Source organism: Lissotriton helveticus, chromosome 5_1, assembly GCF_964261635.1.
Source record: "Lissotriton helveticus chromosome 5_1, aLisHel1.1, whole genome shotgun sequence".
NCBI lineage: Eukaryota > Metazoa > Chordata > Amphibia > Caudata > Salamandridae > Lissotriton > Lissotriton helveticus.
This window is the reverse complement of record NC_136065.1, coordinates 1,637,121,532-1,637,148,685: the sequence shown is the minus strand read 5'-3', so window position 1 is coordinate 1,637,148,685 and position 27,154 is coordinate 1,637,121,532. Positions and strand designations below refer to the sequence as shown.

At 48.9% G+C, this 27,154-nt stretch overlaps 1 protein-coding gene across 1 annotated transcript in view; it reads left to right on the top strand.

Annotated features, from left to right (window-relative positions):
• Positions 1-27,154, top strand: part of LOC144755671 (chromodomain-helicase-DNA-binding protein 8-like) — a 1,307,007-nt gene that overhangs the window by 503,080 nt on the left and 776,773 nt on the right. The window contains 2 exon segments of the mRNA XM_078644841.1: positions 4,922-5,011; positions 5,392-5,495. Of these exon segments, the coding sequence (XP_078500967.1) occupies positions 4,922-5,011; positions 5,392-5,495 (194 nt within the window).

Sequence of the window (27,154 nt, the reverse complement as noted above, 5' to 3'; positions counted from 1 at the left end):
GAGCTGTAAATACTAGTGTCCTACTTAGAAGACATGCATGGCTACGCATTTCAGGATTTAAACAGGAAGTGCAAACTACCATTTTAAATCAGCCATTTAATCAAAATCAATTGTTTGGACCAGAGGTAGACACAGCACTTGAAAAGATGAAGAAGGATACAGATACTGCCAAATCTATGGGAGCTTTATAGTCCACACAAGCTAAAAGTTCCTTTTGTCACTCCTTCTACAGAGGAGGCTCTAAACAGACTGGAGCAGACAATACAACATCCTTCAATTCTAACACACAAACGTCCTCTAACAAGGGATATTTTAGAGGAGGATATAGAGGAAACAACAACGGGGAAGAGGTCGGGTAACAACAATAATCAAACCTCTTGCACGACAAAACAGTGACTTTCCTCTGCTCCCCCCAATAGCATTCCACTCCTATGGGGGGGCAGATTAACATAGTTCCTACTTGTCTGGAATTCCATCACAACAGACAAGTGGGTAAGACAAATGATCCAGTATGGCTACTGTCTGGAACTTACAGCAACCCTCCACACATACCACCCAGGCAGCGTCCAATATCTGCAGATCACCTTACTCTGCTCAAACAGGAAGTCCTGTCACTTCTTCAAAAGGACGCAATAGAAATAGTTCCTTTACAATACCAAGGAACAGGGGTTTACTTGCTGTATTTTCTAATACCCAAGAAAGACGGGACACTAAGACCAATTCTCAACCTCAGGCCCCTCAATCATTACATACAATCAGAACATTTTCATATGATCACTTTACAACAAGTGCTCCCACTGCTGCAACAAGGCGATTTCCTTACAACACTAGATCTAAAGGACGCCTACTATCACATTCCTATACATCCTGCTCACAGGAAGTATCTAAGGTTTGTACTGGAAGGACAACATTATCAATTCAAAGTCCTTCCATTCGGAGTTACAACCGCACCAAGAGTATTCACAAAGTGCCTAGCAGTAGTAGCAGAACATCTCAAGAGCCAACAAATACATGTCTTCCCTTATCTAGACGATTGGCTCATAAAAGCCAAGTCATTCAATCCGTGTGTTCAACACACACATCAGACAATTCAAACATTGCACGACTTAGGGTTCACAATAAACTACACCAAGTCGCACCTGCAACCCTCTCATATACATCAGTATCTAGAGGCTACAATAAACACGTCTACAGCTCTAGCGTTTCCCAGTCCAGCAAGGATACAGAGCATTCAAGCCTTAGTCACAGTCTTCCAACATCAACAATCTCTGCAAGCCAGAGTGTTCATGAGACTAATGGGCATGATGGCATCTTGCATCTTCATAGTACCATATGCAAGACTGCAGATGCGTCCGTTACAGGAATGTCTAGCACGACAGTGGAACCAGGCTCAAGGGCAACTAACATACCTGCTGTTGGTAGACATCCACACACATTGCTCTCTGCAGTGGTGGAACACCAAAAACTTGACAAAAGGGCGGCCGTTCCTCGAACCTGTTCCACAAATAGTACTCTCAGCAGACGCATCTCTCACAGGACGGGGAGCCCATCTCCTACATCATACAACTCAAGGGTAATGGACCATTCAACAAAGACTGTTCCATATCAACCATCTAGAGCGGCTAGCAATATTCTTAGTACTCAAAACATTCCATGTTTTAATCCGGACGGACAACATGACAGCTATGTATTATATACAAAAACAGGGGGGGACACACTCTCTACAACTGTTACCGCTCGCACAGAACATTTGGAGATGGGCCATTCCACAAAACATATATCTGTTAGCAGAGCACCTTCCAGGAGTTCACAATTAGACAGCAGATCTGTTAAGTCGGCAGACTAAACTGATTCACGAATGGGAACTACATCAGCAAGTTCTTCAACCATTCTTTTACAAGTGGGGGCACCCAGACATAGATCTGTTCGCCACACAACAAAACGCAAAATGCCCAACCTTCGCCGCCAGGTTTCCACACCCGCTGTCCAAGGGCAATGCGATATGGATGAACTGGTCAGGCAGATTTGCGTACGCTTTTCCGCCACTACCACTAGTAGTACACAAGCTCAGACAACAGTCTCTCAAATTAATCCTGGTAGCTCCCACATGGACACGTCAACCATGGTTCACCACACTGTTAGAACGGTCTCTAGTTCCACACCAAAAGCTACGTCTCACACCATCTCTGCTAACGCAGAACCATGGAGACATCAGACATCCAGACCCAAATCAACTCAATCTGGCGATCTGGCTCCTTAAGTCTTAGAGTTTGGTTATCTTAACCTACCACCAGACTGTATGAACATCATTAAAGAGGCCAGGAGACTTACTACTAGAGCTTGCTACGCTGCTAAATGGAAGAGATTTGCCATTTATTGCAACAATAACCATATTGATCCTTTGGATGCTTCTATCCAAAATATTATTTAGTACCTTCTACATTTACAGAGATGTAACTTGGCATATTCATCTATACGCCTACATCTTGCAGCATTTGCAGCATATTTACAAAACAGACAACATCAGTCTCTTTTTTGAGTACCTGCTATTAAAGCATTTATGGAAGGAGTAAAGAGAATCATTCCCCCCAGGTTGCCACCTTCTCCAGTGTGGAACCTAAACGTCGTTCTTACAAGGCTCATGGCACTACCTTTTCAACCTCTACACAAATGTGAACTGCAATTCCTCACATGGAAAACAGCTTTCCTTATTGCTATTACCTCTCTTAGAAGAGTAAGTGAGATACAAGCTTTCACAATACAAGAACCATTTTTACAACTACATCGTAACAAATTAGTTCTAAGAACTAATCCTAAATTCCTTCCAAAAGTCATTACTCCTTTTCATTTAAACCAATCTGTAGAGTTACCTGTGTTTTTCCAAAACCCTGACTCTGTAGCAGAAAGAGCTCTACACACACTAGATGTTAAAAGAGCTCTAATCTACTATATAGATAGGACTAAATATTTTCGAAAAACAAAACAATTGTTTGGATCTTTCTCTTCTCCTCATAAAGGCAACCCCATCTCTAAGGGTGGAATTGCAAGGTAGATTGTAAAATGTATACAAATATGCTATCAAAAAGCAAAACGCACATTACCAGTTCCTCCTAGAGCACACTCCACGCAAACTAGGAGCCTCTATGGCTTTCCTAGGGAACATCCCCCTTGAAGACATATGCAAGGCAGCAACATGGTCTACAACACCATTACTGTGTTGATGTGCATGCCAAGCAGCAAGCTGCAGTAGGCCAAGCTGTCCTTAAAACTCTCTTTCAAACTACTGCAACAGATACAGGTGACCTCCGCTGGGGGAGACACTGCTGCACAATCGATGCAAAGTGTAGTATCTGCAGCTCATATGCCTCGAACGGAAAATGCTACTTACAAGTTTGCATCTGTTCTTGGCATGTAGAGCTGCAGATTACTACACACCCTCCCGGCTCCCCGGGACCTGAGTCTGTTCCAGTTTTATCATATTTAGATGCACACGCATGGACATCCTTTTCTTTACTTCTGCTAACTCCATCATTTCCCATCACGGCGAAAAACAATCTAAGGATGTAGCCGATGCCCATGCGCACTATCGTCCAAGGGAGGAGTCACCTATCTCGTGACTACAAAAGACTTCTTCCAAGACGACAACAACATGCAATCATCCGAGCCCAACACCAGGTGGCGATCTAATGCAAAGTGTAGTAATCTGCAGCTCTACATGCCAAGAACAGATGCATACTGGTAAGTAGCATTTTCCTTTCCTCCGTAGGATAACATTGTCTGTTTTATGTGATAAGTCTCTTTAAATGTGGATTTGTAAAAACTAAGAAACCCTTTAAAACTGTAACTAAAACACAAAACTGCTTTTAGTACACTGTTTACAGGAAATGCCCCAGTGCAGTATCATGGTAAACTGCACTGTGTAAGAAAAGTAATCGGTAAAGTAACCTACTGCACATTCTACTAAAAAGCCAATGCGAAGTATATGTACTATATTTCAAAGCATTGCATTACTAGTAGTTCTACTGCAATCAAACCAAAAGCCCACAATTCCTTAGGCTGGAAAGCTCTGAGAGCACGTTTAGAAAATCGCTGAAAACCTTTCTATTCGCTAGCAGCGAGTAGTGGATTTACTGAGGAGTCTCTTGTTGCTTCCTTCTCACCCAGCGCGGGGACACGCCGAGATGGCGTAACCATTGCGCTCTATAAATGTTTTTTATTATTATTTATCTATACCACTTCAATTCAAACTGTTTACAAACCGTAATATTACTACAAAGTACTTACCTGTTCCAGGCTTGCTTGATTCTAAGAAATAAAAATAACTAAAGGAATATTTTTTATCCAAAACCAGTTGGTCTGAAGTTCAGTCTTTAAGCCTGAGATATCATTTGCTGAGTGAGTGTGTACAACAAATGCTTAACACTACCCTCTGATAAAGCCTTACTGCTAGACCACACTACCACAAATAGAGAGCAAACTGCTATCTGCTTTTACCTCTACCTACCTTTGGGGTCCCACTGAACTCTGTGGACGCTATTCCTCACTTTGATGTATACAGAGCCAGCTTCCTACAAAACAGACCTGGTGTTTGTTTTCGAAGAGTACTTTAACACTAAGGGGGTAACATAACTTTGAAGATTAAGCCTATTAATCGAGTAAGGCAAAGCTTTAGATCACACAGGTATTTCTAGTGTTGTGAAATGAGAATGAGAACCTCTGGTCTTCATTTGATTTTAGTTGTCGACTGTCTGCAAGCATTTCTTCTACTCAGTTGTTTGCATTGATCTCGCCTAATACTCTCCCTGTGTCATATCTGGCATAAGATTAATAGCACTTGCTGACTAAGGCCAGCTACAGTGTTGGAGAGAGCATTGGCTGTTGAATATTTTATAACTCGGTATTAATCCTTGTAAATTTACAGGGTGCTACTTCGTGTCCGGATGCTCTACTATCTGAGGCAAGAGGTTATTGGAGATCAAGCCATGCATGTGCTGGGAGGAACTGACGCCAGGTATGACCACAGATTTGTTTTTTTGTTTTTACCTTTCCGTATCAGCATTGTTCTAACTTCACCCTTTCCATTTGTACCTGTTTCCTTCATTACGTCCAGAGCAGTAATCATTCAATATACCAGCCCAGTGATAGATTAGAACATTCCTACGCTGTCTGGGGTTAGACTTGATCTGACTGATGTAGAAACATTCTTATGGAATAGAATGGTCCTCTTAGGTATTTGCTGTCTCTTATAAGAAATGATCAGTCAGAAATAAAATAAGATATAAAGACAGCCTTAGTTCAGTTTTCCATTGATGGAAGATAATGGGAGTCCAGTAATCGCAATACTGTTGTTCTGTTTATTGCATCACTTTCTTCTTTCTGTAATCCCTACAGAGCAATTGACATATGGTTACCAGAGGTGGAACCTTTGGAGGTACCAACAGGCTGGTGGGATACAGAGGCTGACAAATCTCTGCTTCTTGGAGTTTTTAAGCATGGTATGTGAATTGACCCACCTTACCGTCTAAACAGTGCTTTTTTTGGCATTGAAATAGTTGTCTCAAACCTATAATGTAGTCATACAGCAAATTTTATACAGTGTTTACAAAGCATTTCATAAAGGCAACATATTTTATTATAAAGTTTATAGAGACATTTGGTTTTCTATATCCTAAGACATATATACTGTAAGTACATCATGTGCATTGCTTCTGTTTTGCGAACAGCATCAATGAACCCCTTCTGTTTCTCCAGGGGAGCAACATAGAAAGGAGGTAAAATTCGTAATAATAGAAGAGAAAAGACAAAGCTTGTTTTCTTTACCACCTTTCCCCGTTGTGTATAAAGTAAAAGTAGATATGAAAATGAACGTTTAAATCAAATTGTTGATCATCATCTGTAGAATATTTAATGGAAACGTAATGCATTAGTGTGAGCTGTTAAGAATGTGGTAATGTTTGCAAGAACATTATGCTCATAAAAAAACCGATATTGTCGAAAAAAAAGTCTGTTAAATCCTGTACACTTTTCCCACTTATAGGAAGCTGGCTCTGTATACACTATATCAAAGTGAGGTGTACAGAGTCCAGTGGAACCCAAAAGGTAGGCAGAGGTAAAGTGGATAGCACCTCACTCTCTATTTGTGGTGCTGTGGTCGAGTAGTAAAGGTTTTATTAGAGGACACTATTAAGCATTTGTTGTACACACTCAGTCAGCAAATGAATTCACACACTCAAAGACTGAACTTCAGACAAATTGTTTTTGTATAAAAATATTCTTCGTTTTATTTTCTAGAACCAAGCAAGCCTGGCACAATTAAGCAATAAATACTTTACAGTTTGTAAACCGTTTGAATTCCATTTGTAAATGTATTTTGATTTGATTACAGTAGTGTTACTGAAAATGCAGTGCTGTCCAGTATACAGTACATATACTTTGTTTAGGAGTTTTAGCAGAATATCATGTAAGTTGCTTTCTTTTTAGATCACTTTTCTAACACAGTGCATTATACCTGGATACTGCACTGGGACATTTCCTGTAAGCAGGTAAGTAAAAGCGTTTTGGTTCTTTAGTTACAGTTTTAAAGGATTTCTTAGATTTTCAAACTCCACACTTAGAAACTTTTCATAGAAAAACAGTCCATGTTCTCCTATGAAGGAAAATAGTGTTATCGGTTTTAGGGTAAGTACTTTGTTGTGGGAGTTGGTATTCTGGGGATTAGAATCAGGGGTCCCTCAGGGTCATGGATGCATACTTGTTACACTCTCAGCGGAACTAGGGCGACCAGGTGCAGAGTACTGAGGCCCAATGTGTGATAGGGAGCCTCCGGTTAGTGGCTGCTGACGAGCATGCCACTGGGTTGTGGAAGCAAAGCTTCTGGACTTAAGATCAGGGGAAATAGGGGTTTAGGCCAGCACAAAAAGTGCACCCTCAGCGGCACTGGCGCGGCGAGGTGGAGAGTGCTGTTTTGGCATTGGGTGCCCTGTAGCTTTCAATGGGGTATCTCTGGTTTGCAAAAGCACTGCAGGCTCAGGGACGATGGTCTTCTGGGTGCGACCCCCACTTCAAGAGGTAAGTTGGGATGCTGGGGGTTGGTTAGGCACCGTTGGTTGGGCCACCCAAGGCTGTGGGGCGTTGTGTGTAGGGGTGACTTTCAGGGTTGTATCTTATTACCAGCTCCTGGTCGCGGTTGGGGGGACATTCCGGTTTGAGGCTGCAGTCCTCAGCTGGAGGCTTGAGGCAGGTCAGGGCTCACCAGATCTCAGGTTAGGATCGCCGGGGAGACCTCTTGGTGTTGGGTCACTCTGACTAGGGCCTTGGGCATCCGGTGCAGAGAGGTGCAGACCTGCGAGTCCTTGCGGTGCTGAAGTCTGTTGATGAACAAATGCCGTGTTCACGGGAGACAGAGTCTTTGGGATGGATGGATGGAAGGCAGGCAGGTCCTCTGGGTTTCTCGATGTTGCTGACTGCAGGACACACCTGGATTTAGCTGGAGCAGGTTTGAGGTAGGGATATGCTGGTGGAGCTGGGGTCAAGTCATTGGGCGTCCTCCTCTTGTTAGCTTCGGCATTGCTGTTCGGTCCTACTTCTTTTCTTCTACTGGTTTCTTGTCTGAGGAAGCAAGGTTTAGGGGTGCCCCTAATTACTGGATTTAGGAGCGTTACAGGTAGGTAAAAGGTTGGGACGAAAAGGGTCCCAACCCTGGGTTGGGTACAACCCCTATTCTCTTCCAGGGGATCCTCATCAATAGTCATAAGCATTAGAATGTTCGAGGCATGTGGGCTGCTAAATTCATATCTTAGCATTAGATCGCCGCCTAGTGTTGGGCTCGGATGATTGCACATTGTTGTCCTGGAAGAGTCTTCGAAGTATCCTGAGATAGGTGGCTCCTCCCCTGGACTACAGTGCGCATGGGCATCGGCTCCATCCCCAGATTGTTTTTTTCCGCCATTGGGTTCGGATGTGGTCTCGACGTCTTACTGTCGGAACCAAGTAAAACTAACTTTTAGCGGCCAAAAGGCCTCGATTTCATTGCGTCGGTATTGTCTGCGCACGGTCTCGAGTCTTCCGTCTCTTGGAGCCGGAATAAGCGGAGTTTTCTTCGCTCTCTGAACTTTGAGGCCTTCTCATCGCGACACGACTGCAAGCCTTTTCGGACATGGAGCGGAGCCCGTTTAAGTACTGCCCGCTCTGTGGGTCCAAGTACCCACACATCGATCTACACCCCGTCTGTAACAAGTGCCTTTCGCCTGACCACGACGACGGAAAGTGCAAATTGTGTGCGCAGTTCCGCTCCAAGAAAACTCTCAAGCTTCGGCGCGCGGTGCGCTTGGAAGCTAAGCAAGCGGCCCCGGATCCGGAGAACATCTTCGGCGACCAGGACGAAGAGGTCCAGGGTCACCATCTACAAATCTCCCCACCAGAGACGGAGGTCGAGGCGGATCCGGGAGACGACGACGGAGTCGCGGGTCAAGGCCTTGAATACGTCGAAGAGGTAGGAGACGACGATGAGATTTATGGGGCCGCGGCAGACAGCTCGGGGGACGAGCTCTGCCCCGAAGATTACGAAGATACCGACCGGGACACGGGATCGCCTGTCGGCCTTACCCAAGACCCGTTGCCGCAAGCCACAGCCCCGCCTTCGGGCCCGGCTACGGACTCACTTGCTGAGCAGACTGTTTCGAAAACGAAACTGAAACCATCGGGATCGACGACACCTAAAATGGCCGACCCGAAAACGAAACCGAACCTTAAGGACTCGAGTGTCCCTAAGATGGCTGCCGTGCCGGTGAAAAAGACGGTGCCCGCTACCCCATCGGCTCCGTCGACCTCCGGTCCGCAGAAGCCGAAGAAGTCCGTCGATTCCGATGCTGCAAAATCGAAACCGACGCCTGAGGAGGGGTCCTCCAAGAAAGATGGTCGGCACGGGTCAGCGGCTCCGACGCCGTCCAAGCCCGCCAAAGTCGGCTCCAAGGAGGCTACGCACAAGAAGTCTGCGCCCCGGACTCAGGAATCGGAGGCGGTGAAGGCAGGTTCCGCGCCCAAAGCGCACAAGGCCCACAAGGACGTCGGATCCGAGGGACCGATCAGACCATCCTCGTCAGCGACGAAACCCACTGTGAGTGAGACGTCCCTCATCGCAGACTCACTGCAAAGAATCAGGGAGAAAGCCTTTGCCCCGTCGGCTCCGATACCATCGCCGCAGCCGCAAAAGGACACTCCAGCAAAGCCTTCTGGAAAACTTCTCTTTCTTTTGCCACCTAAGGAGGCGCCGAAAGCGTTTTCAACCAAACCGGCTCCGAAACAAGTTTCTTCGCCGGCTGGCCCGCTTCCACGTCGGGTACTCGAATCAGAAGACGATTCAGAGCATTTCATCGACGCTGACACAGGCAAGCTGACCCTCTATAAGAGGAAAATCACTTCGGAGCCAGTGGACCCCTATGTCATCCCACTGAAAAAGAAGAGGGTGCCCCTTGACGCCTCAGGCCTCACGGAGCCAATCCAGCCTCCTCCAAGACGGAGCCCTACTCCCTCCCCAGAACACTCTGCGGGTGAGGGGTATGATGAGGACGAGCAGTACAATTTCCCTATCGATGAACCTGATGCACAACCGGATTCATACGATGACACTGGTGACCAGAACACCCAGGGTGTGGGGCAGGACCCGCAGCTCTTTAATGCACGTGCATCCCCGACTGAGGACTCAGCAGGCTTTCATGCACTACTTGAAAGGGCGGCAGCCAATCATGATGTGGACATGCATGCCGACCCGGTTGAGGAAGACTTCCTTTTCGACACCTTTTCAGTCTCTGAAAGGACAGTAAAGACACTTCCTATGCTAAAAGGAGTCCTCAAACATGCTGGGGACATTTTTAAGGAGCCTACAAGAGCGAGAGTGGTCAACCCTCGCATTGAAAAGAAGTACAGGCCTGCACCTGCGGACCCCGCCTACATCCGGGGACAATTGCCACTGGACTCTCTTGTGGTCGCCAATGCCAGGAAGCGTGCCAACTCCCAGACAACGGGTGAAGCTCCTCCCCCGGATAAGGAGTCCAAAGTGCTAGAGGCAGGGGGCAAAAGAGTAGCTGCACAGGCATCAAACTTTTGGCGCATCGCCAATACACAGGCGCTCTTGGCGCGTTACGATAGGGCACACTACGACACCCTAGAACAGGTTGTACAACACCTGCCTCCACAGTTCCAAGAAGCTACACAACTGCTCATTAACGAAGGGAAGCTAATCTCAAACGCAGCCATCAAGTGTGCGCTTGACGCTGCAGATACAGCTGCTAGGGCTGTCAACACTAGCGTTATGCTGAGACGACAGGCGTGGCTACGCATCTCAGGCTTTAAACCGGATATTCAGACAACAATTCTTAATCAACCGGTCAATCCTGATAGTCTGTTTGGTCCAGATGTTGACACCACCCTAGAGAAAATAAAAAAGGACACGGAAACTGCTAAATCCATGGGGGCCCTGCAGTCTCAACAGTTTCGTGGCAGCAATTTTCGTCGCTCAGGTGCACGTGGGGTCACCAGAGGACAGATGGGTCAACAATCCCAGTTCTCAAAAGGTGGAGCGCAATCCTCGTTCACGAAACAGAACAAGGGAGGTTACAGGAATAACAGCAACAGAGGTCGCGGCAGAGGAAACAACAACCCCCGCTCCTCTACTCCAAGCAAACAGTGACTCTCTGTCACTGCCCCCCGACCACCTAACACCTGTCGGGGGGAGACTGCAGCAGTTCCTGCCCGTCTGGAAAAACATCACCACAGACAGGTGGGTGAGACAACTAGTCCAGTATGGTTATTGCCTAGAGTTGAAGTCCACTCCACCCAACATCCCGCCAAGGCAAAGGCCTATGTCCGCAGAGCACTTGCTCTTATTGCAGCAGGAGGTAGTGGTGATGCTGCAAAAGGGAGCAATCGAGCAAGTGCCGGTGGGAGAGGAAGGCACAGGGGTATATTCCCTGTACTTCCTTATTCCAAAGAAGGACGGATCTCTCAGACCCATTCTAGATCTACGCCCCCTCAACCTGTACATACTATCGGAACATTTCCACATGCTTACACTGCAACACATTCTTCCCTTGCTAAACCAAGGAGATTTCTTAGCAACCTTAGATCTCAAGGATGCGTATTTCCACATTCCACTACACCCGTCACACAGGAAATACCTCAGGTTCACTATTCAAGGCAGGCACTACCAGTTCAAGGTCCTACCCTTCGGAGTCACAACAGCCCCGAGGGTGTTCACCAAGTGTCTGGCGACAGTAGCGGCGCACCTCAGGAGGCAGAACATCCATGTCTACCCCTACCTAGACGACTGGCTCGTACAAGCCAAGTCAGAGCAGCAGTGCGCCGCGGACATGTCAACTACAATTCACCTTCTTCACGATCTGGGTTTCTCCCTAAACTACCCAAAATCGCATCTTCAGCCGGCACATGTCCGGCAGTTCCTAGGTGCAACGATCAACACCCTGACGGCCATGGCTCAGCCAAACCAAGTCAGGATAGACAGCATGCAGGCCCTGATCCAAAGGTTCAGGCCACAACACTCGCTTCCAGCGAGAGTGTTCATGCAGTTGATAGGCATGATGGCCTCCTGCATCTTCATAGTCCCTCACGCACGGCTACACATGCGCCCGCTCCAGGAGTGCTTAGCGAATCAGTGGACACAGGCTCGTGGACAATTGACAGACCTAGTGTTGGTTACCAGTCGGGCATACGACTCTCTGCATTGGTGGACTCCACACAACCTTTGCAAGGGCCGACTGTTCCAAGAGCCTGTGCCGCAGATTGTCCTGACAACGGACGCATCTCTCCAGGGATGGGGAGCTCATGTGCTCACTTACACAGTGCAGGGACTATGGTCAACGCAGCAACAGAAGATGCACATCAACTATCTGGAACTGATGGCGATCTTCATGGCGCTCAAGTCCTTCATTGTACATCTGTGCAACAAGGTCGTGCTAGTCCGGACGGACAACATGACCTCGATGTACTACATTCAAAAGCAGGGAGGCACCCACTCGCCACAGCTGTCTCATCTTGCTCAGAGCATGTGGAAGTGGGCCATTCAGAGGAACATTTTCCTCATGGCAGAACACCTCCCAGGAAAGGACAATCAGATGGCGGATCTGCTCAGCAGGTACAGCCATCAAATGCACGAGTGGGAGTTACACCCATCTGTCCTCCACCCGTACTTCCAGCAGTGGGGTCATCCGGAGATAGACCTGTTTGCCACAAAAGAGAACGCAAAATGCCAACACTTTGCCGCCAGGTTCCCTCACCCACAGTCGCAGGGGAATGCGATATGGATGAACTGGTCAGGCAAATTTGCGTACGCTTTTCCGCCAGCCCCTCTAATACCGCTGGTCGCAAGAAAGCTAAGGCAGCACGAGATGACTCTCATCCTAGTTGCTCCAACGTGGGCGCGCCAAGCATGGTACACCACGTTCCTCGAACTCTCAGTGGTGCCGCATCAAAGACTGCGTCTCACGCCCAGTCTTTTGACGCAGAACCATGGAGAAATTCAGCATCCAGATCCGCAACAGCTCAACCTGGCGATCTGGCTCCTGAGGTCCTAGAGTTTGGGTACCTTAACCTGCCTCCAGAATGCATGAGCATCATCAAGGAGGCGAGGAAACCAACTACTAGAGCATGCTATGCTGCGAAGTGGAGGCGTTTTGTCATCTACTGTACAGCCAATGACATCAACCCGCTTGATGCATCTATCCCCAACATCATCTGCTATCTGTTGCATCTTTACAAGTGCAATCTGGCGTACACTTCCATTCGGATACATCTATCCGCCATAGCGGCTTATCTTCAGAACAGGCAGCACCTCTCTGTCTTCAGAGTGCCCGCCATTAAAGCCTTCCTTGAAGGTCTGAAAAGAGTCATTCCCCCAAGGACACCGCCAGCTCCAGTGTGGAACCTCAATGTCGTCCTCACCAGACTGATGGGACCACCATTTGAGCCACTGCACTCGTGTGAACTCCAGTTCCTTACGTGGAAAGTAGCTTTCCTTATAGCTATTACGTCTCTGAGGCGTGTCAGTGAGCTGCAGGCGCTCACAATCCAAGAGCCATTCATTCAAATTCATCCAAATAGGGTAGTGCTACGCACTAACCCCAAATTCCTTCCGAAGGTGGTGTCACAGTTTCATCTAAACCAAACTATTGACTTACCAGCATTCTTTCAAAACCCGCAAACGGTGGCGGAAAGAATGCTCCATACCTTAGATGTACGGAGGGCGTTGATGTACTACATAGACAGAACACAACCCTTTAGAAAGACAAAACAACTCTTTGTTGCCTTCGCACCACAACACAAAGGCAACCCAATTTCCAAAGCAGGGATAGCCAGGTGGATTGTTAAGTGCATCCAGATATGTTATCAAAAAGCCAAGCGCACTTTAACAATACCCCCCAGAGCGCACTCCACACGCAAACTGGGGGCATCCATGGCTTTCCTAGGGAACATTCCTTTAGAGGATATTTGCAGAGCAGCCACGTGGGTCACACCACATACCTTCACAAAACACTACTGTGTTGATGTGCATTCCAAGCAGCAAGCAGCTGTAGGACAGGCTGTTCTCAAGACACTTTTTCAGGTTTCTGCAGCTGGCACGGGCAACCGCCGCTGATGGAGGGACTGCTATGTATTCTATGCTAAGATATGAATTTAGCAGCCCACATGCCTCGAACTGAATATGCTACTTACCAGTATGCATCTGTTCTTGGCATGTAGGGCTGCTAACATTCATATCGCCCACCCTCCTCCCCGGTGCCTGTCGCAGCTGCAGATATACTATTGTATTTATTCATTAGCATGGACATCCTTTACACTTTTCACTCCATCTTCTGCCACAATGGCGAAAAACAATCTGGGGATGGAGCCGATGCCCATGCGCACTGTAGTCCAGGGGAGGAGCCACCTATCTCAGGATACTTCGAAGACTCTTCCAGGACAACAATGTGCAATCATCCGAGCCCAACACTAGGCGGCGATCTAATGCTAAGATATGAATGTTAGCAGCCCTACATGCCAAGAACAGATGCATACTGGTAAGTAGCATATTCAATTCCCGCCCATGCGCGGGACCCCGGAAACAATATATTATATGTGCCCCACATATATTATAGACATATATATAAATATATATATATATAAAAATAAGCAATTGCAGCCAAATAAACAATAGAGCTGGAATATGCAGTGAAGAATTTCCACAATACAGTGAATTCTGTATTAGAAACATGAGAAACAACACCAATGCTTGTTTAGAAACTGTTTTAATTTACAGAAAACAGTAGAAATTCTCATAACACACTGTAAGCATATACAGCTCCCAGGCTGCATTGCAAAATCCCAGTCTAAAAAGACTGAAAAGCTAACCTGTAGCTGAATGCACTAAAACTGACGCTGTGCCTTTAAGGCACCTCTGCCCCTAGCTTCCCATCATGCGTCAGGGGTTACAGTTAGGTCAGTTGTTCTTTCCGGCTCCTTCAGGAAGGACCCTGGATACACAGCTCCACACTTTTCTGCCTTTTTCAGTCAGAAAATCTTCTAAAGAACAATTTTTTTGATTTACTTTGACTTTTCACATCATAGTCAAGTAAATAACTGCTTAGCAGTTGTAGGAGAGTAGGGTCTGCAATCCTATGATCACCCAGATTTTTGCTTTTTGCTGCACTGGTTTACGACTTTCCCTGGCTGTGGGCCTGCTAATCAGACCCACAGCCTAGCTGTTCTCTCTATCCAAATTGTACTCAGGTACTGAATTGGCACTGGGCCCTCTCCAAGTCCCTGTACCCAGGGCTGAGGTGCACCCAGAAGTCTCCCAGGGGCTGAAGCATGTATTGTGCCACCCCTGGATTGACTAACTAAAACTGACACAACTGGCTGCATGACAGCTGGGGCAAGGTGGTGTACTCACCCTTTGCTTTAGATATAGTATACCTATATCTAACCCTAAAATGGACACACAGATCTCCTATCAGTCACTCCTATGGCAGGCCTTAACAGTCCTGAAGGCAGAGTGCTTGGAATCGTGTGAGATGGTGCTCTGGCATGAGCTGAGCCTGTCTGCGGCTTTCGGGATCCATCCCTTAGCCGCTTCCATGATATCGCATACCATATACTCTTAAGTGCATTATAATCCTCGCGGTTATGTGCCAACTCTGGTATCGCTTTATCAAAACATGTCGAGTAAGGTGTCATACGAATTGGAATACTAACCCCTCGCCAATTCTGGCGACGGGGTTAGCATTCCACCCTTCTAGAGGGACACGACATGCATGTAACCTATAACCCGGTTAAAAGTCAGACAGAGCCTTAGCATCCACAAAATGGATGCTGCCACCGAGACACAAGTCTGCCCTCCTGCTGCTGGGAGTCCTCCCAGAGCAGGAGATAAGGACAAAGGGTTTCCTGCCAGGGGCGGTGCCAGCACCGTCCCAGACAGGGTTTTGTGTATTGTAGGTAGGCAGGGCTTTAGAGGAAGGTGACTGCACGTGGCACCCCGGTGCTCACTGTGCATAGGCTGGCTGGAACCAGTTCCAGGGTCACTCCAGACCCTGTGCTGGGGAAAAGCCCGCCAAGGAAGTGGGTGTAACCACCCCCCTCCTAGTCCCACCCCTAGGGCAGGACTTAGTCGCGTGCCAGCCCCCTTTTACAGGATAAAGGTAGAGACTGGCCCCCTTCCAAATCAGATCATCTTTGAATCCTGAAACTACTTTCTGCGAAAGGAACTCAAGACTTCTTCCTAAGATTTCTCCCTTGTGACTAAGGAGTAGTCACCCTGCATCCGCAGGCACCATCTAAGAACACTGCGGTCTGCTGCAAGTCCTTCCTCCGGAATCCGACTGCCCAGCTCGACGAGAACCGGCTTCCCTGGCACCTCTGACCTCTACCTGCATCATCAGTCACGCTGAGATTCGTGGGTGTGACGAGACCTCGAGGGACCGGCCATCTTCAAGACTGCACGACTTCTTTCCAGCCAGCCCGCCGAGTGAATTCCTGGTGAGTGCTTTGGGGTCCGAGAAGCCCCCACCCTGAGCAGCTCCAGCACCGAAGAGCAGCCCCCCAGCATCTCCACGATCTGCGTGGGGCCCTTCTGCTTTTTACTGCTCACCGCGTTGTTTGGCTACTAGCCCGCTGGCTTGTGGCCTTCCTGACGACGCCCGACGACATTTCTGCTGCTGGTCTGGTTGCTCCAGACTGGCCCTTGCTTCCCTCCATCGGAGAAGTACCCTGGACCCTCCTGGTCCACTCAAGACGCCATTTTAGGTCCACCGCGTGGGCCTTGCATTTGCCAAGACTTGTTGCCCAATCCTGGGTCCAGCGACGTCGACAGCAAGAACCTTCGTGGGACAGCTCGCACCTCCATCCTGGTCGCCGACAACGCCTCCTGGTCCGAGAGACTGCAGAGCCCAGCAGCGCCCACTCACCTGACTGCGGTGACTTCGCCCGGTGCCATCCTGGTGCCCATTTAATCACTGGCTAGTGATTCAAGAACTTGGTCCCCTCTGCTTTCAGGTTTTCTTCTTCCTTGATCCAGGCTTGGATCCACCGAACTTTTCTTCACTGGTCGCCTGCCAGCAACTTCTTCCTTCCAGGCTCCTGGTCCGGCAACGAGATCCCCGACGTCTTTTCAGACCTATGCAGCTGCAGCCCCTGGGCTAGGTAACTTCGGCACTTCGGTGTCCCAGCATAGCCTCACTATCCTAGGGTCAGGATCCACTGTCGTTTTCTTCCTACCAGGTCGGGTTCGCCCGTGAACACTAACTTTGCCTTTACTAGCCTCCATAGACTTTGTCCCGCATCCCGCGTGAGAGTGCACACTCTGCACCCGAGTCCCCTAGGTCTCCTAGAAGTAATCTAACGATTCTATAGTCAAGTCCTAGCGATTCCAAAGCCTATTAGTACTGTACTTACCTGCTAGTAATTTCGCATTCCACTTTTAAAGTATATGGTTTTTCGTGCCCCTCGGGCATTTGTGTATAACGTGCTAACTTAAGTATTTTCGTAAGAGTTTTGTTGTGTGCCTAGCACCCTGTCCTCATAAAGAGTACAGGGTTGTTGTGATTCTAATAAATACACTGTTTATTTTCATAACACTTGTGTGGTGTCCTTTCACTGGGTGTTCAAGGGGTAATGTGATGGTAAAACAGCTGGCTTAACACGCCCTCTAGAGTCTTAGTGTGAGAAGTTGGCCTGGTAGGGGATGTTTCCAATTCTGGAACCACCTACTACCTGACCAAACAATCCCCTTATGGTGTCTGGTTGTAAGTCAACCTTATTAGACAAGCTATCCTAGTGGTAGCATGGACTAAGCAGCCTAAAGGCTTAACTTAAGAGGTCGTGTTAAGCGAGCTGTTTTACCACATACAATCCTGTAATACCAAATGAAAGGACACCACACAAGTATATATTATAAAAATATATGTGTTTATTACTAAAAACAATCCCCAGTATTCTTTATGAATAAAGGGGCACAAGCGTTAAATCAAAAGCACTGTTTAAACATACAAAGTTGCACAATTATGGATGAGGGCAGGGGGCCACTCAAACCATATACTAAACAAGTGGTATAAGAAAGGCCACTCGAGCAGTGGTTAGGCCTAGGGCCTAGGGAATCGCTGGGAGCAGTCAGGACAAGCAATGCTGAAGTCGGGAATGGCCCTCGGGATTCGGGAGATGTGCGGAAAGCGCACGCATGCACCAATGTTAACCAATGGTGCGTAAAAGTCAAATAGTTAAAGTTTAAGGACACTTCCGCTGAACCTAGAGGAACAAAACTTAACACACAGACCCTAGAGGTGTGCACCAGTGTGGGAACACCGGCGGAGCAAAGTTACCTCACCCACAGGAAGTGGGTGCACAGGGTCGAAGTGGCGTCGGGTTTTGACACGCAGGCTCTTGGTGCTTGAAGCTGAAAGGGCTGCAGGCAGGGTGAAGACGAAGTGTCCGGTGGAGTCCAAGGGTGGACTCAAGTTGTAGAGTACCTGAAAGCAGAGGGGACAGAGTCTGGGTCACTCAGCAGTGACCAGGGTGGAACCAGGACGGAACCAGGCAATGTCGGGCGCAATCAGGTGGTCGTCGAGGCGCTTCTCTTCGCTGTCACGTGGGCTCTGGGGCATCTGCGACGTCCAGGAGCAGGTCACGATCTGTCCCACGCAGGCTCTCACCGTCGGTGCAGTCGGCTTCCGGTTTGGAGCAAACAAGCCTTGGTAAGAGCAATCCACGCGGGATTGGAAGATGGCGTCTCACTCGGACCAGGAAGGTCAGAGTCGGGGCTCCCTTTCAGGGGAGCTGGTGTGGATCTGGAGCAACCAGAATCACGAGTCTTTCTTTGTAGTTCGTCGGCACAGGGACCACAAGCCAGCTGGCAAGTGACCGGGCCAACGCGTTGAGCCAAATCGTGCCAAAGGGCCCCACGCAGCACTCGTCGAGTGTGGAGGGCTGAACTTCGGCTCAGGAGTAGCTCAGGGTGGGGGCTTCTCAAACCCCGGTGTACAGCTTCGAGGGTCACTCGTGGGCTGCACGGTCAGCGTCTCGTGGTCACTTCAAGATGGCGTGCCCCACGCTTCCGGTCGCCTCCACGGGTCTCAGCTTTGCAGGGACTGTGGATCGGGCTGTTAGAAGCTGGGCAGGCTTGATCTCGTCGATCTCAGTCGCTCGAGTTCCGGCGGGAACTGCAACTAAGTAGACGTCGAGGGCTGGATGGTGCCTGCTGCTGCAGGGTGGTCACTCCTTGACCACAAGGGAGATTCTTCGGGCTTCCACGTTGAGATGGAGGGCGAAGGGTCCAGAATATCGTTTCAAAATGTTTCTTCCAGGAAATCTGATGTGCATTGGCACTGCTCCCACTCTTATTCGAATCTGGTGGGCGTGATTACCTGCTAGGTCCCCTCCTATGGGTGGGACCCAGGAAGTGGGTGGATACACCCCCTTCCTTTGATCCAGGCCGCCCTGGCACGAGGGCTGGAGTGCCCCAGAACCGGTTTGGCCGGATTATGCAAGGGGCAGCCTTGTGCGCCCCAGGCAGTGTCTGGTTTCTTTCAAACCTCCCTGCTACAATACACTATCTCCTGTCTGGAGGGCGGTGACACCCTCCTGTGACAGGAAACCCTTTGTCCAGGACCCCCTTGACTGGGTTTCGGTCAGCTCCAGGGGTCCAGACATTTGTCTGTGGCAGAGGCATCCATTTTGGGGATCTTAAGGCCTTTGGAGAAATCAACCGCATTAAAGTGAAGTAACATGTCTTACCCCTCTAGAGGGGTGGAATGCCATCCCCGTCGCCAGAACTGGCGAGGGGATGGTATTCCAAAGCGTATGACACCTTACACGACATGTTTTGATAAAGCCAAACCAGAGTTGCTAAATAACCGCGAGGATTATAAGGCACTTAATAGTATATGGTATGGCATTATCCTGAAACAGCTTAGGGATTTGTTCCCGACGGCTGCAGACAGGCTCAGCTCATGCTAGAGCTCCATCTCACATAAAAACCATGCACCCAGCCTCCAGGATTGGTGAGGCCTGTCTATAGGAGTGGCTCACAGGTTTACATGTGTCCAGATATAGGTTTAGACATAGGTATACTATATCTAAGCAAGGGGTGTGTACACCACCTTACCCCAGCTGAGTGATCAGCCAGTTGTGTCAATTTAAGAACCAGCCAGGGGTGGCAAAAGATATGCTGCAGCCCCTGGTAGGCCTTAGTGGCTCCTGTGCCCTGTGCACCTATAGTGCATTCTACAGGGGCTGACAAGGAGTCCAGTTCCAATTGGTATGTGCCTATAGCACATGTGTCATTAATTTAGTGAGAGAACAGCAGGCTGGGGGTCTGATCAGCAGGCCCACAGCCTCAGTAGTCGAAAACCAGTGAAGCAAAAAGCAAAAATTTGGGGTGACCATAGGATAGCAGACCCTACTCTCCTACACAACCCCCCCCCAAACGCAGGGACATTAAACTAACCTTGACCAGATAAGTCTTCATGTTCTAAGTGGAAGTACCTGGAGAGACCATCTGCATTACCATGGTCAGTCCCTGGGCGGTGCTCCACTGTAAAGTCCATCCCCTGTAGGGAAATGGACCACCTGAGCAGTTTGGGATTTTCACCCTTCATCTGATTAAGCCATAAGAGGGGCTTATGGTCTGTTTGCACCAGGAAGTGAGTTCCAAACAAGTAGGACCTCAACTTCTTTAATGCCCAAACCACAGCAAAGGCCTCCCTCTCAATGGCTGACCAACGTTTTTCTCTTGGGGTTAGCCTCCTGCTAATGAAAGCAATTGGCTGGTCTTGACCATCTTGATTAAGTTGTGAGAGTACAGCTCCCACCCCCAACTCAGAAGCATCTGTCTGAACAATGAACTGTTTGGAGTAGTCAGGACTCTTTAGGATAGGTGCAGAGCACATGGCCTTCTTCAGGTCTTCAAATGCCTTCTGACAGCTAACTGTCCACTGAACCTTTTTTTGCATCTTCTTGGATGTCAAGTCATTTAATGGTGTCACTATAGACCCATAGTTTTTCACAAACTTTCTGTAATACCCAGTCAGGCCCAAGAAGGCTCTGACTTGTGTCTGGGTAACTGGAGGAGCCCAGTCCTGTATGGCCTGGATTTTGCTTTCCAGTGGCTGAACCTGGCCTCCACCTACTAGGTGGCCCAGGTATACAACCTTACTCTGCCCTATCTGGCACTTTGTGGCCTTGATAGTTAGGCCTGCCTTTTGCAGGGCCTCCAAAACTTTCTTCAGGTGGATCAGGTGATCCTCCCAGGTGGAGCTAAAGACAGCAATATCATCCAGATAAGCTGCACAAAAGTCATCCAACCCAGTAAGGACTTGGTTCACCAACCTTTGAAAAGTGGCAGGTGCATTCTTCAAACCAAAGGGCATTACCACAAACTGATAATGTCCACTAGGGGTAGAGAATGCTGTTTTGGCTTTTGACTCCTCAGCTAGTCTGATTTGCCAGTAGCCAGCTGTCAGATCAAATGTGCTCAGAAACTTGGCAGAAGCCAATCTGTCAATGAGCTCATCTGCTCTTGGAATGGGGTGAGCATCTGTCCTAGTGACAGCATTGAGACCCCTGTAATCCACGCAAAACCTCATTTCTCTCTTACCATCTTGGGTATGAGGTTTTGGCACCAGGACTACTGGGCTGGCCCATGGGCTCTCTGATGGCTCAATCACTCCAAGCTCCAACATCTTTTGCACCTCAGCCTTGATGCAATCCCTGACATGATCAGGTTGCCTGTAGATCTTATTCTTGACAGGCAGACTGTCACCAGTGTCCACAACATGGGTACACCAGTCAGTTTGGCTGGGTGTGAGTGAAAACATTTGCCTGTGAGCCTGCAAAACTTGTCTGCAGTCCCTCTGTTGCTGGTCAGTGAGGCTGCCTGCCAAGGCTACTCCATCAACTGAACCATCATCAGGGTTCTGGGAAAGCAGGTCTGGGAGAGGGTCACTCTCTTCCTCCTGTTCCCCATCTGTGGCCATGAGCAAGCTCATGTCCTCCCTGTCTACAAATGCTTTCAAGCGATTCACATGGATTACCCTGTGGGGGCTCCTGGGTGTTCCAAAGTCTACCAAGTAGGTGACTTCCCCTTTCTTCTCAATAATAGGATAGGGTCCACTCCATTTGTCTTGGAGTGCTGCTGGAGCCACTGGCTCCAGTACCCATACCTTCTGTCCTGGTTGGAACTCTACCAGCACAGCCTTTTGGTCATGCCAAGCTTTCTGCAATTCTTGGCTGGCCTCCAGGTTTTTGGATGCTCTTTCCATGTACTCAGCCATCCTGGAGCGGAGACCAAGTACATAGTCCACTATGTCTAGTTTGGGCTTTTTGAGAGGTAACTCCCATCCTTCCTTCACCAAACACAATGGACCTCTCACAGGGTGGCCAAACAAAAGTTCAAAAGGGCTGTAGCCAACCCCCTTCTGTGGGACCTCTCTGTAAGCAAAGAGCAGGCAGGGTAAAAGAATGTCCCATTTCCGCCTGAGCTTCTCTGGTAATCCTTTTATCATGCCTTTAAGGGTCTTGTTAAATCTCTCCACAAGCCCATTGCATTGTGGATGATATGGGGTGGTAAACTTGTAGTTTACTCCACATTCCTTCCACATTGCTTTTAGATAGCTGGACATAAAATTTGTCCCTCTATCTGATAGTACCTCCTTAGGAAAGCCCACTCTTGAGAAAACTGCAATGAGGGCTTTTGCCACCACAGGTGCTGTGGTGGTCCTTAGGGGAATAGCCTCTGGGTACCTGGTGGCATGATCCACTACCACCAGTATGAATCTGTTCCCAGATGCTGTTTGGGGGTCCATTGGACCCACAATATCAATTCCAACTCTCTCAAAGGGGACCCCCACCACAGGTAGTGGTATTAGGGGGGCCTTTGTTGTGCCACCTGACTTACCACTGGCTTGGCAAGTGACACAGGAGCGACAAAACTCCTTGACATCCTCTGACATGTGAGGCCAGTGAAAGTGTGGAACAAGCCTGTCCCACGTCTTGTTCTGGCCTAAGTGTCCTGCAAGGGGAATATCATGGGCCAAGGTAAGGAGGAATCCCCTAAACTGCAGAGGTATCACCAACCTCCTGGTCATGCCAGGCTTGGGGGCTCTAGCCTCTGAGTAAAGGAGTCCCTCATCCCAATACACAGTATGGGTACCTTGGGCATCCCCAGCAGCCTCAGCAGCAGCCTGCTGTCTGAGGGGTTCAAGGGAAGGGCAATCTAATTGAGCCTGCCTCAGGTCTGCCCTTGAGGGTCCCCCTGTCCCCAGAAACTCAACCTGGTCAGGTTCAAGCTCCTCAGAGACAGTCTCCTCTTGGACTGCAGAATCAGTTTCCTCTGAAACCTGATCCTCAACCTGGGGCAAGGTGGAAGGCGAGGCCTTTCCTCTCTTGCTCCTTCTCTTGGGTTGTGGCTGGTCTATTGTCTCAAGATCCACCACTGGTTCAGGAAGGCACTTCTTAGCCTGAGCCCTTGTCATGGCAAGGACATGCTCTGAAATCCCTAGCATTTCTGCATGAGTCCTGTACTCCACTTCTGACCATGCTGAGCTTTCAAGGTCATTGCCTAACAGACAGTCTACTGGTAGGTCTGCACTCACCACAACTTTCTTTAGGCCATCAACCCCTCCCCAGGAGAAGTTCACAACTGCCACACTATGGGAGGTAGTGGAGTTGCTTGCATTGGTTACTAGGTAGCTCTCTCCTAGTACAATCTGTCCAGGGTCCACAAAGCCAGGGGTCACCATGGTGACACTAGCACATGTGTCCCTGTAAGCTTGAGCCAGTTTCTCATTTATTAAGGGAGTCTGCCTGTATTTGCCCAGGTTAGTGGGGCTTACTGCAGTGGGCAACTCAATGTCCACATCATACAGGAGAACTGCCTGTGTAGGGACTCTGACTAGGCCAGATCCTACTTCAATACCCAGGGTCAACCCAGCTACACCCTTGGACTGTGTTCCACCACTGCTTACTGTACTTGGGGTTGCAGTTGCTTTAGGAGCTGTAGTGGTGGGAACTGGATTTGCCTTGGTGCACTCACTGCCCCAGTGTGAAACTGATTTGCAGGTATTACACCAAGGTGTCTTTGGACCTTTGTTCTTCTTCTTCTTGTTACCATTTTGGGAACCACCCTCCTTACTATTAGTTTGGGGGCCTGAAGACTTCTGGTCTTTTTCTTTATCTTTCTGATTCTGATTACCACCCTTCTGGTCTGTTTTCTTCTGGTCACCACCTTGGTTCTGGGGTTTCTGCTTAATCCTTGTTCTGACCCATTTGTCTGCCTTCTTTCCCAATTCTTGGGGAGAGGTCAGATCAGAGTCAATAAGGTATTGATGCAACAGCTGGTTTGTACAGTTATTAAGGATCTGTTCTCTCATCATAAGATTGTACAATCCTGTATAGTCTGAAACTTTACTTCCCTGTAACCAACCCTCCAAAGCCTTAGTGGCACACTCCACAAAATCAGTCCAGTCTTGAGTCTGTGCTTTCTGGGTGTCTCTGAACAACAACCTGTATTGCTCAGTGGTTAGGCCATACCCTTCAATGAGAGCACTCTTCAAAACAGAGTAGTTTTTGGCATCCTCAGGTCTAACTGTGAGGAGCCTGTCTCTCCCTTTCTCAGAAAAGGAGTACCACAAAATTGCAGCCCACTGATTCTCAGGAACCTGCTGTACCATGCAGGCTCTCTCAAGAGCAGTCATCCATTTGTGGATGTCATCCCCTTCTTTAAAGGGGGGCACAATTTTGGTCAGGTTTCTATTATCATAGGCCCTGTCTTTTTCTCTTGGAAAATTGCTGCCACCAGTGACATCTAAGCCACTTAATTTCTGCTCTCTTGCCAAGGCAAGTTTAGCTTGAGCTAAGGTAAGCTTAGCTTGACTCAGGGCTACCTCCTCTCTCTCTATCTGGAGTCTGACAGCCCTCATTCTAGCCCTATGCTCAGCTTTCTGAGAAGCACTCATGCCTCTCTCTGATTCTCTGGAGGCACTAGAAAGATGAGAGTCCCCTGAGGGAGATCTCACTCTTCTGTTGCCTGGGAGAATCATTTGTTGGGATCTGGGGAGGTGCTGGCCCTCTCCATTTCCCAGTAGGTCCAAGTTGGCCTGGCTAAGCCTACCAACTGGAACCTGGCTACCCTGATCCTGTACTTCTAAGTCCCCAGCATCTGAGTCCTCATCCAAGTCATCATCATCCTCCTCTTCAGGGGGATCAACTGCAGGGGGGTTCCCTCCAGTTCCTGTATCTAGGGAAGCTGCTTTTGCCTTCTCTAAGTCATCCTGTTCTAGGAGTTCTACCAGAATTAGGCAGGTGGGGCTTCTGCCCCTTTTTAACCCTCTTGCTTTGCACAAGACAATCAAGTCTCTGCGGGTTAGTTTGTCATATCCAGAAGTTGCCTGGGTAGGGTCAACTGTCACAGGACTAGACCCTGAGGCCTTTCCTGTGTCGGACATGGTTACTAGTGAGGTGTAAGTGGTGCACTTACCTACACTAAGTGTTTTCCTACTGGACCTTGCTAGTGAGTTGTAGTCAGGGGTGTGCTACTCCCTTCAACCTACAACTACTAAGTTCAGTAGAACTTAATATGCTAAGCTTTTGATTTTATATGTACCTAGAGGTACTTGATGTGATCTTTCAATTTGATATAAAGATTGCAATGGTAAAACAACAGCAAGCTCAAATCCGCACCGCTGCTCACCAATGTGAGAAGTTGGCCTGGTAGGGGATGTTTCCAATTCTGGAACCACCTACTACCTGACCAAACAATCCCCTTATGGTGTCTGGTTGTAAGTCAACCTTATTAGACAAGCTATCCTAGTGGTAGCATGGACTAAGCAGCCTAAAGGCTTAACTTAAGAGGTCGTGTTAAGCGAGCTGTTTTACCACATACAATCCTGTAATACCAAATGAAAGGACACCACACAAGTATATATTATAAAAATATATGTGTTTATTACTAAAAACAATCCCCAGTATTCTTTATGAATAAAGGGGCACAAGCGTTAAATCAAAAGCACTGTTTAAACATACAAAGTTGCACAATTATGGATGAGGGCAGGGGGCCACTCAAACCATATACTAAACAAGTGGTATAAGAAAGGCCACTCGAGCAGTGGTTAGGCCTAGGGCCTAGGGAATCGCTGGGAGCAGTCAGGACAAGCAATGCTGAAGTCGGGAATGGCCCTCGGGATTCGGGAGATGTGCGGAAAGCGCACGCATGCACCAATGTTAACCAATGGTGCGTAAAAGTCAAATAGTTAAAGTTTAAGGACACTTCCGCTGAACCTAGAGGAACAAAACTTAACACACAGACCCTAGAGGTGTGCACCAGTGTGGGAACACCGGCGGAGCAAAGTTACCTCACCCACAGGAAGTGGGTGCACAGGGTCGAAGTGGCGTCGGGTTTTGACACGCAGGCTCTTGGTGCTTGAAGCTGAAAGGGCTGCAGGCAGGGTGAAGACGAAGTGTCCGGTGGAGTCCAAGGGTGGACTCAAGTTGTAGAGTACCTGAAAGCAGAGGGGACAGAGTCTGGGTCACTCAGCAGTGACCAGGGTGGAACCAGGACGGAACCAGGCAATGTCGGGCGCAATCAGGTGGTCGTCGAGGCGCTTCTCTTCGCTGTCACGTGGGCTCTGGGGCATCTGCGACGTCCAGGAGCAGGTCACGATCTGTCCCACGCAGGCTCTCACCGTCGGTGCAGTCGGCTTCCGGTTTGGAGCAAACAAGCCTTGGTAAGAGCAATCCACGCGGGATTGGAAGATGGCGTCTCACTCGGACCAGGAAGGTCAGAGTCGGGGCTCCCTTTCAGGGGAGCTGGTGTGGATCTGGAGCAACCAGAATCACGAGTCTTTCTTTGTAGTTCGTCGGCACAGGGACCACAAGCCAGCTGGCAAGTGACCGGGCCAACGCGTTGAGCCAAATCGTGCCAAAGGGCCCCACGCAGCACTCGTCGAGTGTGGAGGGCTGAACTTCGGCTCAGGAGTAGCTCAGGGTGGGGGCTTCTCAAACCCCGGTGTACAGCTTCGAGGGTCACTCGTGGGCTGCACGGTCAGCGTCTCGTGGTCACTTCAAGATGGCGTGCCCCACGCTTCCGGTCGCCTCCACGGGTCTCAGCTTTGCAGGGACTGTGGATCGGGCTGTTAGAAGCTGGGCAGGCTTGATCTCGTCGATCTCAGTCGCTCGAGTTCCGGCGGGAACTGCAACTAAGTAGACGTCGAGGGCTGGATGGTGCCTGCTGCTGCAGGGTGGTCACTCCTTGACCACAAGGGAGATTCTTCGGGCTTCCACGTTGAGATGGAGGGCGAAGGGTCCAGAATATCGTTTCAAAATGTTTCTTCCAGGAAATCTGATGTGCATTGGCACTGCTCCCACTCTTATTCGAATCTGGTGGGCGTGATTACCTGCTAGGTCCCCTCCTATGGGTGGGACCCAGGAAGTGGGTGGATACACCCCCTTCCTTTGATCCAGGCCGCCCTGGCACGAGGGCTGGAGTGCCCCAGAACCGGTTTGGCCGGATTATGCAAGGGGCAGCCTTGTGCGCCCCAGGCAGTGTCTGGTTTCTTTCAAACCTCCCTGCTACAATACACTATCTCCTGTCTGGAGGGCGGTGACACCCTCCTGTGAC